Below are 16,694 nucleotides of genomic sequence, written 5' to 3' on the forward strand. Positions count from 1 at the left end.
AAATGATTAAAGAGGCTTACCCGCAGACGGACCGGTAAACGGCACATCTCCGATCACTAAATAAACTTCAGTACACGTTTCTATGTGACAAAATTAGAGGCTTTCCGACTTTATTTCTTGAAAACAATTACAGAATATGTATTTAAAAGACGTTTTAAAACTCAACCTGAGAGAGAAATGTATGGAATATAACGGCAAATCTTCTTTGTAAATCGCCGCTGCCTTTGAAGTTATCACTGTGCGGCACTGTGCACGTGCTTGTTTCTTTGATGTGTCAATCAAATTAGACTTATTGCGGGTTGCGATTAAATAAATAATATTTAAAAATGAGGTTTTAATATCACTTTTCAGCGTTTTATAAGGAAATGAAATGAAAAACTCAACAATTCCAACAATCTGTCATGTGTAAAAAATCTGTTTCTATTAGCCAACTTTTCTGATCTCTCTGCGGGCAAGCCTCTTTAATAAATACAGACTAAATGTTACGTCTATATATCATGATAAAATATATTGAGTATGTATAGTGACAATAAAAGTAGACATAACAAGCTTACTACATATACAGATATATACATTGAAGGTCAATTCCATTTTTTTGTTGATTAATGACACAAACTCTAGCTGTAGGATAACTGAGTAAAAGTCATATGAATATTGCTAGAGATTCGCCTCACTTTATTAATAAAACACACCCTTCTTTGGAACAAAATCATCTATATGCTGTTTGAAAATTGTTTGTTTGGACATTTTTTGGAATGTGATGTATTTATGTAATGTTTGGAATACGAAATAATGACGTCTTGTGTATACAATTTTTGAAGTTTTTTATGCCTTTTAAACTATAATTAGAGCATTCATATATATGTTTTTACCGAATAGGGAGTCATTATTTCAAGGAAACATTATGCCAGGCAATTATGTATTTCATTGGATAAGATATTACTTGTATCATGTTGTGTGAGATATTCTTGCGATAAAACAATTAATAGTGCATTGTAATACCTATTATAAGAGATGGTTAGCTTGATTGAACATGGTTTCGGAGTAAGTAAAACATAATGAATGTGATATTACGTTTCGTGTGGGTATGCATATTACAATTCATTTGTTAAAAAAAATCATTATTTAGAATATAGAACATTTTAAATGATACAGATTGAGTGATAGAAATTCATTCCATTCATAATTGTCTACTATGTTAAAAAATACTACAAAAAAGAAAATGGTGTAAAATATCCCCATGATAATGATGTCGGGTCATTCTGTCAGCGACTCCACGCGCAGGCCATCACTACCGTTACGGCTCCGTCTTCCAACACGAGTGGCAATGTTCTGAAACTTCTCTACTGGTTCTCCTTCGTAGGTCCGTCGACGGACCGCCTTCGCCGTGACAGCTTTAAAGATGGCAGCAAAGAACTCCACAAGCTCTCCAATGGTTATGGCGGATAACCCGAGCCAAAGACCCAATTGTCCTCCAATGTCAGAAATTAAGTTCTGAGACTGTTGTAAAATTGGAAATTAAAAAATTCAATATTAGTCTGTGTTGTCCTATTTCGGAATTTCCTAATTAAACTCGATATATCATTACAACGGAACAAAATCTCATAAAATTCAAAACAAGTTACCTCGTATCCTCTTTGTTGCTCGATTTTTTCGAAGATCATCTCCTTAAAGAAGATTTCCATTTTCGCCACATTGTTAGATCTAGTTATAGAAAGGGGTAAATATTATTGTGGTTTCACCTTAAATAACCATTCTACAGCACTGTTGATTATTTCAGGTGACTACATCTGAGAACATAGCGATGACTGACTTCTGAGTATATTTCATGAAATACAAACATTCAAAGTCAGTTTGACAATGTCAGTGAAATATGAATAAATTTCATAGCAATAATCGAATAATTTTAATCCAAGGATTCATTTCATTATTAATGACCTTTGTCTTACCGTTCACGATAACTGTTCATTTTTTTTTCTAATTTAAATGTTTTGCTACCAAGAAGTGTAAAACAACACATAGTTCTTAAGCCGTCAGCTTTTTCAGTTGATTTGAAAAAAAAGGTTCAGTAAAGGATATCTACGATTAGTTCAAAAGACACAGAATACTAGCACATCGAAAACAGATTTATAGTTAGATACAGCAGAGCTAAAATGAATGAAAGTGCATCATACAGCGGTTTTATCGTTCGTAAAGGCATAACATGTTAATCGAAGGAATAGACCAAAACTAGTTCCAACAAAATGTGGATTAGGAGGTGCAATAGGTTCTGGCTTTCTTCAGAATATCAGGAAACGATAAATACATAGTATTAGTTTATTCCATTTTAACCATCAACACAATTTGCTCTGCTGATTATTAATTAATTAATTACGGAATTTGATTTGTCTATTTACCTGCTATTCAGTCGATCTTGCTCCATAAAATCCGTAGAGGACCGCATGAGTTTTTTGTCAAGGCTTTCCTAGAAATACAATAAGAGTATGATATAAAACGGGACATATCTTAATATTGTTTGTCTATATTACCTAAATACCAATTAATTATACAAGTTACTCTTACGTATAATAAGTAACTGATTACTTTGCTAAATTTGAATTCTATTTATTCAGAAATATATTGATACATATACTACTACATACCCGAAACTCGTTGGTTTCACATTTTATTAACTGCTGATTCACATGAAATAAACAAATTCGAGACAAAGCAAAAGGAAATTAATCTACCCTGGAAGCAAATAAATAAGATCACGGGATATTGATCACACAACACTGACAAAACATAGGTTACAATGTAGTATTGTTGAACATAAATAACCTCCGGGCCGACTTACTGAGTATGCATCTGAAGGCCAAGACGCCATGGAGACGTAGGACTGATACTTTCTCTCACTGAAACAAACATCAAATGGTTTCAGATATACTAAATTATCAAATATACATGAATTTCACCATTGACCTATAAGACTTTCTAGGAAAACGGCTAAATAAAGTGTCTACAAAATATCCATATTTTATTATATATTTTTTTTATATACAAAAGAATAAAATTGTTTATAACTGGCATAGCTTAGTGCTACCTAGTGCTACCCTCCATTTTGTTTAGAACTATCTTGTTGTGTGTCCCGGATGGAAGTCCACGGGGGTGATAAAGTCATATATTATTGTATCAAGTCAGACAGGAGAATCGAACCCAGATCGGCTTTATGAAGAATCGTCCATCTACCATCACGGACCACCGAAGTTCACGATTTCTCACGCCATATGGCTACTTGTATATACTTATTCATGCTTATTTACCCAGTCTCACACATTCACTCTCACCCATTCTCTCTCATTCCCTCGTGTTGCATGTGCGTACACATTGTTTATCATTATCTGTCAAAAGACAGAATACGTACTTGCATGGATCCGGACACATATCATCACACAGGTCCATGCGACACATCGACGCTGTCAAGCATTCAACTGAAAAATGACGTTACAAATTTTGAATAATAAAATAAAAAAGACACTGAATCCGAATTAAAACAATACACAAAATATGTGTTGAAAATTCTCATTAATGTGGAAATATTGGAGTAACTCTTAAAAACATTCGCGGGTAATCTACGAATATGACATACAAATATGTCCAAGCATAATTTTCTTTTTAAAGAACTAATTTTCTTATGTTTCGTAGGGTAATGCCATACATACCGCTTATTATTAGGTTTTTCTAAAGCCATCTTTTCAGGCATATCATTTGCTTAAGTTGAAATATCGAATTTTTTATTTGATAACTCATAATCGTATTATTGACTGATTATACCTGATTTATTAAGCATTAAACTGTCCTCTTTTGGAAAGTTGTTGTCGATTAAATCTAAGAGGATGGCAGACAAATAAAGATAACACGTGTTATGACTATTTTGTCAGCAATCCTGTAAGGATTATATGACAATAACTTTCCAAAGAACATAGTTTAATACTTTCTGTTTTAAATCTAAGTTTCTTTTATGTTCAATCATTTTATACAACATAACTACATAAATTGTTGCAAGTTACGTTGAAAAATTGTTTTTTTAGTACGGCAGCGCGAATGTTCGTGACGTCAGACAAAATAGAGTCATTTAGTCAACTCTGAGAAATTGAACTGTTGCAGTTTTCGAGTGGACTTCTACGCTAACAAGTTAAAATGATGGGTCAATGTTTTTATGGCATGGTGTATAAATTGTGTAGTATTTCTGGAGTAGTACAGCTTGCACCTACCAACACTGTCGTTGGTCACGTCACACGTGCTCGCCCCGTCAGGGATGATATAGTAGGGTACAGCACAATTACACGAAGCCATAACGTTGTCTTGGTAACATGATTTGAGGCATGGCTGCTTGGTGTAAATCGTATCAAACTTCTCCCTGTAATAGTCTGTCTTTACACCATGATCAGCACAGCTGGCATGTGGGGGAGGCAGCCGGGTGATTCGAACCTGAAGTGTTCACAAATATTCGTGTATCAATCCCAATCAGTAACTAAACATAAAAAAATGTGTAAATTTTGAAGTGGTTAGAACTATGCTAAATATTTATGGAAATGTTAAAAAAAACAGTGTTTTAAACTAATTTCTGAGTTAGAATTATTATATACACTGCCATCCAAAAGTTCTGTTACACTTGGAACGTTTAAATCGAATGGCTAGCAAACACAAATTTGAGAAAAAATGTTGTTATATCCGTAAGGTAGTCCCTTTGTAAGTGACGATTGCAAATATTTGAAAAATACCTCACTTCTTTAGATTTGCAGGGAGAGGAAATGCAGGTTCCTATTTTCCATCAATTTCAAAAATGAATAAAAATATGGGTGTTTTTACTGACACAAACAGTAATTGTTCAATTGACTAACAGTAAACAAAATGTAAGAAATGCATTTTTGAAATTTATATTAAACAAAGAGGAAAATTTCCAGAATGTTGCATTTTTAGGATTTTCATTGTAACAAAACATATACACTGTTGAAAAATGATCATGAACATTTGAAATCATGAACAAAAACATCCTAAGAAGTTATGATTCTAACAAATTTTAACATAGACATCGAGATTAGCTTTGCTGTATCTTACGTAACAATTGTAACAGGACTTTTGGAGGGCAGTGTATATTTATTGAAATATAAGCAATACAATATTTTTTTAAAGTTGTTATTATCTAATGTTTTAACACATTGTTATCATACAAGTGTATATATATATACACAGGAGTTATCCTTCTTCTTATTTTATTATCTTCGCGTTCAGTATAACATATATATAACGAAGAGTAAAAAAAGTGATAAAAACTACCTCCTGTATCCCAACAGAGGTGACAAATCCGGGGGCGATGTAGAATCCGTCGTCGTCTGGTATGGGGTAGGAACCCCTCTCATGGATGAGGACACGTACGCCAGCTTCCGGTGCTAGAGACTCTACATACTCATTTTGCTCTATATTAAACTCCATTACTAGACCTGTAATTTAAAATATTTGATTTACTAAACTTTATATAATTTTAAAATTATGAAAGAAGGTTGCATAAAGAATTATTTTTGGTTGTGATGAAGGCATGCAGTGGCTCTTGATACTGGAATAACCGGAACCGGGGTAAAAACTGGGTGTTGTAATGACATTTTCGACCTATTGACAGTATTTTCTATTTAGGAATATTCCAGTGAAAAATAGGATGCCTTAACAATAAAAGCAACGCCAAGGTTTGTGTGCGCGTATTAGATGCGAACGATGACCATAAAAACCAAATAATAAAGCACAGTGTTTGAAGACAAGTGCCTTATTGCCTTAACAAAGAGGATTTTGTTAAGGTTTTTAACTACAATACATCTGTTATTTGACAGTCCAATGACATAAATGAAACATTGCAGAATGTATATACGTATGGCCAATATCGATATATTGTTGTTATGAGCTTATCAGTGGCATAACTTTTGTATTTCAGCCAAAGGACTTTGTTGATAATCTATGTGATTGATGTCAACTGGTATATTGTAATCGTACATATTTAAGTGGTGATCTTATTTTAAAGCTTTAAGCATTCCGTTTGATTGTGATTACTCTAATTGCAATGTCTGTATACTATTTTCTAGTAATGCGCTAAGATGTGCGTTCACTAAATAAAAACATCTACAGTATATGATATGTCCTGCTAATGGCCAACATGTCTAAATATAAGTGTTTGTACAACAAGTAAAATTCGCCTTCAGTTATGAATTCGGTTGTAGATAATTATGTACAAAATACCGAATATGACATACTGTATCATTCGTAATTGCTGTCAACGGCAAAAATAAAGAGATACATTATTGATATCATAAAGATACGGTAATATTTGGACAATTAGATAGTTTAAAATCAACAAGGGAAAACTTGTCTACCGGTGTTACAGTTTTGCTACAGTTTCAACCAAGGTTCCAATACATTTCCAGTACTTTATCATTTGAATTTACATATTCTCCTGTGGCATAACCGATCTAACAAAACTGTGGCCTTTTCAACCTGTTTAGATATGACTTTGTTAGAAATAATGTATCTTTATTAGATTTGATATCTACATATAGTAAATAAAAAGAAAATATTTTGTAAGGATCAACATGAATTTGACAATATATTTTTCATAGCTCCCTATGCTTGAATGAGTGAGACAAATTTTGTTAAAAACAATAGTAGATAACGACATTAGAATGAAACTGTAATGAACGTAAATGAAGATTTGCATTTAGACCCTGAACAAGAGCAGGGGTTCCGGAAGGTCAAACGTCTTCTGTTTTATCTACGGCAGCCAGTATGCAAATCAAGGTCAAATCCGAATTAAGTCACATTCTCAAACAGAGAGCTTGGGAAGTGACAATGGAGCCACTAGACATATCAACAAGTATCGGACACGTCTGACGTCATATCAACAAGTATCGGTCACGTCTGACGTCATATCAACAAGTATTGGACACGTCTGACGTCATATCAACAAGTATAGGACACGTCTGACGTCATATCAACAAGTATTGGACACGTCTGACGTCATATCAACAAGTATCGGTCACGTCTGACGTCATATCAACAAGTATCGGTCACGTCTGACTTCATATCAACAAATATCAGTCACGTCTGACGTCATATCAACAAGTATCGGACACGTCTGTCTTCATATCAACAAGCATCGGACACATCTGACGTCGTATCAACAAGTATCGGTCACGTCTGACGTCATATCAACATGTATTGGACAAGTCTGACGTCATATCAACAAGTATTGGACATGTCTGACGTCATATCAACTAATATCGGTCATGTCTGACGTCATATCAACAAGTGTCGGTCACGTCTGACTAAATCGCGAACAAAAAAAATAGAATATTTTTTAAATGAGATTTTGATGTCGACCATTAATGTATTCATCAAGCACTCTGTTCAACGGGCCCATTATGATATCAGAGATGGTATTGTCCTCACCACAATAACAGGTATGTCATATTATCTTTCTACTTTCCTATTTATTTATTATTAATGGCAAAACGGTATTGTGTCTTTATTTGCTATTTTATAAAATGCACACTTAATTCTCATGTGATATATTTTATAACTGATTGTTTAAAAGCCCGTGTTGATTCGAAAGATCTATTATTGACGATGATATTAATTCCCACGTGATTTGCCTGCACGATTACAACTATGTTAGTTGTGTGACAGATACAGGATAAATCACTGATCAGTGCATTGGAGCCCAGGTAAGTAGTTTTGCCTTAAACTTGAATTTGCCAGAGATGAACATGTTTATGTTGAAGATTACATTACAGCGTAGTATGTTCCACTCTTTAAACCCCGATGGTAGCGACTGTGAGTTGGCATCATTATGGTAGATACCCATGGAACCGTGGCACACCCAAGTGTTAAAGCAGATGACTCCATAAGATTAGGGTCTTCGTGTGTGTCCAGAGAAATAATTTATCTTAAATGGTTTTGGAGTTCAGGTTGTCTTTCACTCAAAAGATAAAATTACTAATACACATGGAAACATACTAATAATGATGTCACTCCATTAATGTCAGATCGGGCTGTATAACTCAGAATAAGTTTAATTTCGATTACATTCATCTTACTGACTCATGCATTTAAGAATGTGAAAATTTCAATTCATACACGATCTGTAGAAACTCAACTTAACTTAACTTAACGGAGTTCGTGGCATAACTAAGAGAAACACAAGTTTTAACTTGGTGTATCCGGAATCTAATACCCTGGTTTGATGCCAATCCCAAGAGCAACACATTTCAGGTTACTTATCAATTGATCGGACTATTTCCGGTAAAACGATCACTTCCTCTCTTGAAATACCTTTAATTCTTGTTGAGAGGCATTATTTGTAGAGATTATATCGAGCGTTTAGTCGGTAGAATTTTCTGTGACATGCTTAATTACCGGAAAACATTACGGTGTGTTTCCGGAGGGTTAGTCATATGTGGCAAGTAACATATAACAATGTGACTTAAACAATGGGAGTGATTACTGATGTGTATCGGTATTACCTTTAGAATGACTACTGATGTGTATCTGTATTATCTCTAGTGTGACCACTGATGTGTATCTGTATTATCTCTAGTATGATTACTGATGTGTATCGGTATTACCTTTAGTATGATTACTGATGTTTATTGTATACTTAGTAATAAATACAGGTTTTTTTGCATATGCAATATGGCGCCAAATCTCCCGATCCGTAATCCTTACCCATGCATTATTGATTCAGTAATGCACCCCAAACCCTGTATTGGCCCTCTTCGCGGAACACCTCTAAATTTTGCGTCTCATCAAACTATTCGGGTCTCTCGGGTTTTGACGTAGGTGCTGTGTTGTCAGCGAAACCAAAACAAACAACATGGCGTCGAGTAGACGAAGGAATGAGGACATGGGAGAGAAGATTTTAAATTCGCTTGCAGCACGAATTGCAGAGCTAGAATATCTCGCCGAGAAGGAACACATGGTAACCGAGGAAATTGATACTTAATTGAAACTTTACAATAGGAGAGGTCGTACAAGCCGATGTTAACCAATCGTTCCATGATGAAGCGGGACTGGCAGACGACATCACGGAATTCATATTTGACACGGAAACAGTGGAACCCCAGCCCCAGGACAAGATCGATACCGACGGAACACGTGAGTTTGTGGCTCGGATGAGAAACAATAACACCTTAAAAAAAACTCAGTCTGACATGAAAAAGTTTAATGCTTATCTAAATTCACAGAATGAATTCAGGAATGTGGAGGACATTGGTTCGACCGAACTAAATGAGTATTTGGCCAGATTTTTCATGACTGCACAAAGGCAGGACGGGAAAGGAGAATATGAACCAGATACATTGAAATCAATTCAAGGTAGTATCCAACGTCACTTAAATGACAACCAATCAAACATTAGTATAATTGAAGACAGAGAGTTTAATCATTCTCGTGAAGTGCTGAAATCCAAAAGAAAATTACTAAGACAATCTGGAAAGGGAAATAAGGAGAATAGGGCTGACCCACTAACACCAGAAGAGATCAACATTTTATATGAGAGAAACCTTCTTGGATCAGGTAAGAGAAAAAAAATGAAAATGCTTCATCTTTTTTAGCATTTTATTTCTACATGTACAATATTTAAAAAACAAATACATCTGACGGGTGTCTTCACTTGAATAAATAGTTTCTATACATTGATCCATTTTGAAAGAAACCATAAATGATATTAATCCAAGGCATAGCCCAATGGATATTGAATTACTACCAGTAAAGATTTTGTCTGTATTGATTGAGATTGTATATTTCATTATTTTAGGAAATCCCAGAGCACTGAATAATACAATATATGTCAACAATTGTATGCACTTCGGCATGTGAAGCAGAAAAGAACACGAACACCTAAAATGGGGAGATGTTAGTCTACATAAGACTTCAACAGGAGAGGAATATCTTCAATTGACGGAACGATCAACGAAAACGAGAACAGGCATTAACAGCGACACCAGGGACTTCATTCCAAATATAAATATATCAAACCTATAAAATCAAATATACATCTGACTGAAAAATTTATTAAACACCAATTGAAAAAAATCATAACGTTCATTTTTTGTTCGTTTTGGTAGTATTTCAAATAGGGAACTACGCAGCCTACTGAAATAATCTGGTTGTCGTTCAAAGCTGGTCTCCATACAATATATCAGAAACTAGAAAGCTGATGACTATGAAAATGTTCATAGATGTTGAAGCACCTATTGTTTTTGTTCTAATAATCAGTCCACACATCTATCATGACAATTGACGATCAAACAATTTATTATTTAATTCTAAAAAAAGTAATATATCACTTTTAGGAAATCTACGATGTCCTGTACATGCCTATAAGGTTTTTGCCCACAAAAGACCTGAAGCCATGAACCATCCAGATTCACCCTTCTATCTCGGTGTCATTAGGCCCAAGTCTAACGTAGACATTTCTCTGGAAGACAAGTGGTTTGTAAACCAGGCAATGAGAAAAAACACCATCGGTAATATCATTAAAAGAATGTGCGACGAGGCGGGCCTTAACGGTCGTAAAGTCAACCATAGCGTGAGAAAAACTGCAATCACATCTTTAGTCCACGCGGGTATTCCTCCAACAATTGTTCAACAACATTCGGGCCACAAGAGCGTTAGCTCAATTAACAATTATAGCCATGCTTCACATAACCAGCAAAAGCAAATGTCTGCAATTTTGACCAGTTATCATTCTAAATCAGCGTTGGGTCATGGAATGGACCATACAAATGCTGAAACAGTAACTTTCAATCAGTAGATTCGAACCTCCCAGGAACTTGTTGAGGAAGTGCTAAATGATATAGACAGATTTGAATATCAAGAGATGAATGTAGCGAAACCTTCTGTCGTTCCTGTTAATGATCATGATGCAAAGAATGTTGAATTTGCAAAATCAATTTTGAGTGGGGCAACTATAACTGGAAATGTGATATTTAATTTCTGTTCAAAGCAATGTGATGATCAGGAAGCAAGTACATGTAGGGGCAGGAAAAGAGCAAGGATGATAATTGACAGTGATTCTGACTGATTCAAATCAATGTTTATTCTTGATCCTTGATCAGTGACATGGTAGAAACACCTTTGGAAAGGAACTTATTTAGAAATCATTATAAATTTGACAGATATGAACTTCATAAAGACTTAAAAAACTTCAATATTATAAAGTGTTTATAATTCAATACATTAAAAATTTGAATCTGATTTTTCTTGTCAAGTTATAATTGTTGTTTTGATTAATGTTCTGTGATTTATTACTAAGAATTCAATAAATTGAATAAAACATACCTTTTTCCATATCGGACCCAATATTGGCCCCGAGACTCCAATATTGGCCCTCGGGCCTTCGGCCCTTGGGCCAATATTGGGTCCGATATGGAAAAAGGTATGTATTATTCTCTATGTATCTGTATTATCTCTAGTGTGATTACTGATGTGTATCGGTATTACCATTAGTATGATCACTGATGTGTATCTATATTATCTCTAGTGTGATCACTGATGTGTATCTACATCTGTATATTATCTCTAGTGTGATTACTGATGTGTATCTGTATTATCTCTAGTATGATTACTGATGTGTATCGGTATTACCTTTAGTATGATTACTGATGTGTATCTGTTTTATCTCTAGTATGACCACTGATGTGTATCTGTATTATCTCTAGTATGATTACTGATGTGTATCGGTATATTGGTATTATCCCTAGTGGATAAAGTTTTCAAATACATTTTGATATGCTGGTGTTGTCCGCTGGATAAATTATACCCGGCTTTATATCAGTGTGGAAATAAGTTTTGAGCTATCACTTTATCTTCTATATCAAGAAAAAGCTCATATGCTGATTGTTGATAAGATTTGTTTCTTTTTAAGTGAGATTTCATTAAAGAAATTTTTAGCACAAACCTGCCATCAATTCTACAAATTAAGAAAATATAACTACACATCTGCACTCCTGAATTGCCAATACAGTATGATTTCGCGGGTAAAATGTAGGAAGAAAATATCGCAAATCACAAATATCTTAGATTTCTGTAGAATAAAGAGTTTAAAGTGAGAACGTAACGCCATAAAACATGTGAAGTGATTGCAGCGTGAATTGGAATATGGAGTACTCTATTCAGCAGCAGTACCTTGATGTTTAAATTAAATGTAATGAGAATCGTTGACGTGGTAATCTGATAATCAATGGGGTGTATAAGATGTTCGTCAACACATCGTGGCATAAACAAACCGGTCAATCGGAGACGGACAAATACTGATCGGTATCTATGTTGACATCAATTATGGTGTCCGAATCTACCAAGGTCTCAGCGGACTGTGTAAATATACAATTCTTTGAAATTCTCCTGATATGGACTCTGCTCGAAGTTTCCATATCAGAATGGATAATTAATGAAACGCTGTAATGAGTTCCAACTAAATAAATATTACGTTTCTGTTGTAAAATTGATTTTCTACGAACGACTGTGTATATATCTGTTAAGTACAATGTACATATTTCGAAACAGCTTCAGTAGTGAGTTTGATTATACTCGGAATGGATGGTCTTCCTGTACTCTTTTTTATTTTTTTTCTAGCATTCTACATTAAGTATGATATTATTTGGTTGCTTTTGTAATATATATACTTTTCTATGGAGACGTATGCTCCTCGCTATACATGTAGATAATATACAAAAGTTGTTTTTGAGGCGTCCATGTATACTCCTCGTTACAGCTGATATACAAAAGCTGTTTTTGAGGCGTCCATGTATACTCCTCGTTACAGCTAATATACAAAAGTTGTTTTTGAGGCGTCCATGTATACTCCTCGTTACAGCTAATATACAAAAGTTGTTTTTGAGGCGTCCATGTATACTCCTCGTTACAGCTAAGATACAAAAGACGTTATGATTATTTTCCCTTATTTTTATCTATTTGTTCTTCAGTTATATTTATCAGTTTTTCTATTAATTTGAATATATAATGTGTCAAAATGATGAAAAGGCTTGACATCCATTGTTTCCACATACTATAATAACTCATTTAATGTACATATAATTTCGGAAATATTGGGCAAAGATAACCATATTAGAGCATACCCGGGTATTTAACTCTTGATCATTTTGGTTGGTATAATATTTCTAATAAAAATCATTTGCGAAATATTTACATATGCACAAAAAATGTAATCAAGTTTACAAATAATCCCGTTTTTTAAGATGTATGGATCCATAGAGTTTAAACTGAAATATTTCTTCGACCATCACTTTGATATTAGGAATGATAAAAACTCTCACCCATCAGGGGTCCTGGATAGGAGCTGGATACTGTCGACTGGTTGTTCTTATGGTGGTTGAATGTGTAACAGTTGCCGTACTTTGAATTGTGTGTGTATGTAAAATTCCTGCAAACAAAAAACAAAACGTATCCTTGATTATTGATAGACATTAGTATATAACAAAACTTATTGATTAAGATAGACATAAGTAACAAAACTTATCATCGATTAACATAGACATCAGCATATAACAAAACCGATACAACCTTGAACGCTGAAGTATATCCTGCAGCATACTTTAATGCAAGCACCGCTTATTAATGTGTGCTTTACTTCTTACTAAATGCTTAAAATAGTTAATCCCTTAATACGAACGCATCTTATTAACCTGAAGATATTCAAGGAACGAAATTATTATTTTTCATTGAGTTTCTTCATTCATTTGATCTCCAGAAAGCGTTGCGACACTTGAAATTAGCCTGTTTACAAAAAATTATGACACTTCTTTTGAAATATTAGAAATGTTTATCTACTTCAAAATATAGCTGAACAACACTGGAATTTGTATCTGTCTCTATTCGCTGTTTTTTATCGGATAGAGCCGAGTTAGTCACGTGATTTCAGTAATAGTGACAAGGTCGTTCCTATTTTATTTCAATTGTGGATACTTTTATATTTTATTATCAACATAAAGTGCATAACTTTTTACATACTTTTAATTCTTTTGGCATTTTTTGTATGTCATTAAATGAAAATCTAACCATTTAATCCCTTTAAACGGAAAAATGTGTTAAATTATAACCAGTGTACATCTTTAATCTTTATATTTTAAACATTTACCTTAATATCCCTTTTCCATGTTATATTTTTATATAATGTCTTACTTGACTGAACATGGATATCCTTGAAATGTGCATGACATGAGTAAATCATCAATTTGGTGACCATACTCCTGTAGTTCGCTCTCATCAATGCAGGCAGCAAATCCAGAATAGGCCAGCGTGTTTTCAATATTCGACGACTTTTTTTTATAAAAATTTTCAGCCGTAGAAGGATCTGACAAGGCGTCCCAAACATTGAAATTTCTTTCTTTCATTCGACTCAGTACGGATCCTGTGGTAGCATTGGAACCTTCTGTTGTACCGATGTCTGTCCCCGAGAGTTGGACTAGTAGAAGAAGCGCCGCTCTGAGTTTGACCAGGCACTGTTGGTGTCGTGGATGAATTCCAAGTATCTGATTTTTGTAAAAATGACAAGCAATAGTATAAATACACATAAAACACATCACCGATATTGAGTATTCAGTAAAACAGACAGTGTGAATATACAAAAACAATGTCAGAACTAAGAAAGGAATACAGCAATAGAAATATGCCAAGTAAGCATAAAGACATCCAAAATACATACAAATAATATATATATAATTATTTCTTGCATCCTTGGCAGATATATGTTTTGTGATACACAGTGCTAGACTTGTCCTCCGTTGGCCTTTAATATGAGACAAAAAAAATGTTTACTCGGAATCATCTTAACACGGCCTAAAAGTGCTTAGGCCATATCAATTAGAGGCTGTACTGGAGTGACTTGTAAACTATGACGAACATTAAAATATTACAAACTTATGATGTGTGAAAAAGCAATTAATTCATACTGGGCGAGGACATACTATACGATAAGAAATAAAACTACATTAGTATTAAGTACTTGCATAAAAATTGGGCGATGTTTTCTTTACTTTCCAGTTTTAAGAGTGACGCAAACTAATCTTTCACAGAACTAGAGACCAACCAGTTCACGGTACTTACCTGAATTAAACATCATGTCAAAAGCCTTTTCATACAGTCTGTCATCTTGTTTCACCTTCAGGAAATCGTCTTGCATGGTACGAAATGGGGAGTAATCTATCATGCTTTTTCTTAGGGGATTCCTGTTACAGATAGTTACACTTGGAAATTCCATCGTTGGTGAAGAGATCAGCTCTATTTTCACATCTACGGGATATTTGAAGTATTTATCCAACAGCCAGTAGCATTGGACACTTAGCCAAGCCAACATCCCGACGAGTACGACAAACCAAACTATTCGTTTGATGATCGAGTTGGCTTTGTGGATTCTGGTTAGTGCCGTGAAGCTTGTTTCGTTCATGAAAATATCAAATCTTTCGTGGATTGTCATCGACTCCATTGCATCTGTTGGATCGAGATGTTTTCCATTTTTGGTTGCTTCTTTCGGCATCGGTTCTGTTTCGCTCACCTCTGGGGGTGGCATCACCGTCCTGGGGAACAGAGTTGGCACTTTCATTGTATATAAGTATTTATTATTAGTATACAGATTTAGTTTCGAACACCCAAACTTTTGCGATGGAAATGTCTGCATCATATGCACAGCAATGACAAAAATGTTCACCGTCTATAGAGCGCGTGCTATATTAACAATAGGTGTAATTTAGTTCTCCGTCGTGTTAAAAGGTTTCGATCTTATCGTGTTGTGAGTAATTGTTAAACTATTATTTACATAGACATATTATATGGATAACTCATTTGTGACTAATGGTTCCATCAAACTATCGATTGGTCAGCTCGTGATACAGGGATGATAATCATTAATATCCATCAATGATGTACCTATCAACTTGATCCTACCTACAATGTACGTCACGAACTACCTGTCGGTGGTCCATACGAACTAATTCTTCAGCTAACGACAGCAAGATGAATTCATTTATACCTATTGATACTGCTTCCGTCTTTGTGACCCATGGGAGTTTCGGTCAGTGTGTTCGGAAACAAATTCAACGAATGCTATTGATAATCTTTTGTTGGTAGAATCGACAGGGTCATCTCTGAAACCTGAGTCCAGTAATGTCGTAGTATTGGATTGGAATCATAACATCATAACGGTGTGTGCTTCTATATAATTAATATTTGTTTAACGTTAGATACACCTGTGCATAATACAGCAGGTATCAGTCAATCTCTGAGATTAATCCGTACACATCAGTGATAAATGTAAGCTACTGAATGCTGTTGATTAAACAATTATTCAGAACATTATTAAATCAGTTATAGAATCAGTTTATATGCAAATCATCAATACAACGTCCAATAATCAATAACTGTTTAATTTGATTTATATGCGGATTGCCTGGACTTGCGGTAACTTTAAATCCCCATATTGACGGATTCTATGGTATTACGGGTAAATATCAAATCCAGGGATCGTCCTATTTTATCTATGTGTGGCACCATTAACGATATTTGGTTAAGTAAGTAAGTGTCATGCTGTCAGAGTATAATAAGTTGTATCTTTATAATCATTTCAGATAGTGCTACAGTAAAACACGTTTATAACG

At 34.5% G+C, this 16,694-nt stretch overlaps 1 protein-coding gene across 1 annotated transcript; it reads right to left on the minus strand.

Moving 5' to 3' along the window:
• Window positions 1–365: 365 nt before the first annotated feature.
• Window positions 366–15,852, minus strand: LOC117334934 (acid-sensing ion channel 1-like). Its single transcript, XM_033894792.1, is given in 11 exon segments — window positions 366–1,500; window positions 1,626–1,704; window positions 2,397–2,464; window positions 2,837–2,894; window positions 3,404–3,470; window positions 4,254–4,470; window positions 5,320–5,483; window positions 13,359–13,465; window positions 14,224–14,423; window positions 14,425–14,573; window positions 15,148–15,852. Coding segments are annotated over 11 exon segments (1,815 nt in total). The 5' UTR covers window positions 15,611–15,852; the 3' UTR covers window positions 366–1,257.
• Between the last annotated feature and the right edge of the window lie 842 nt (window positions 15,853–16,694).

Source organism: Pecten maximus, chromosome 9, assembly GCF_902652985.1.
Source record: "Pecten maximus chromosome 9, xPecMax1.1, whole genome shotgun sequence".
NCBI classification, from domain to species: Eukaryota; Metazoa; Mollusca; class Bivalvia; order Pectinida; family Pectinidae; genus Pecten; species Pecten maximus.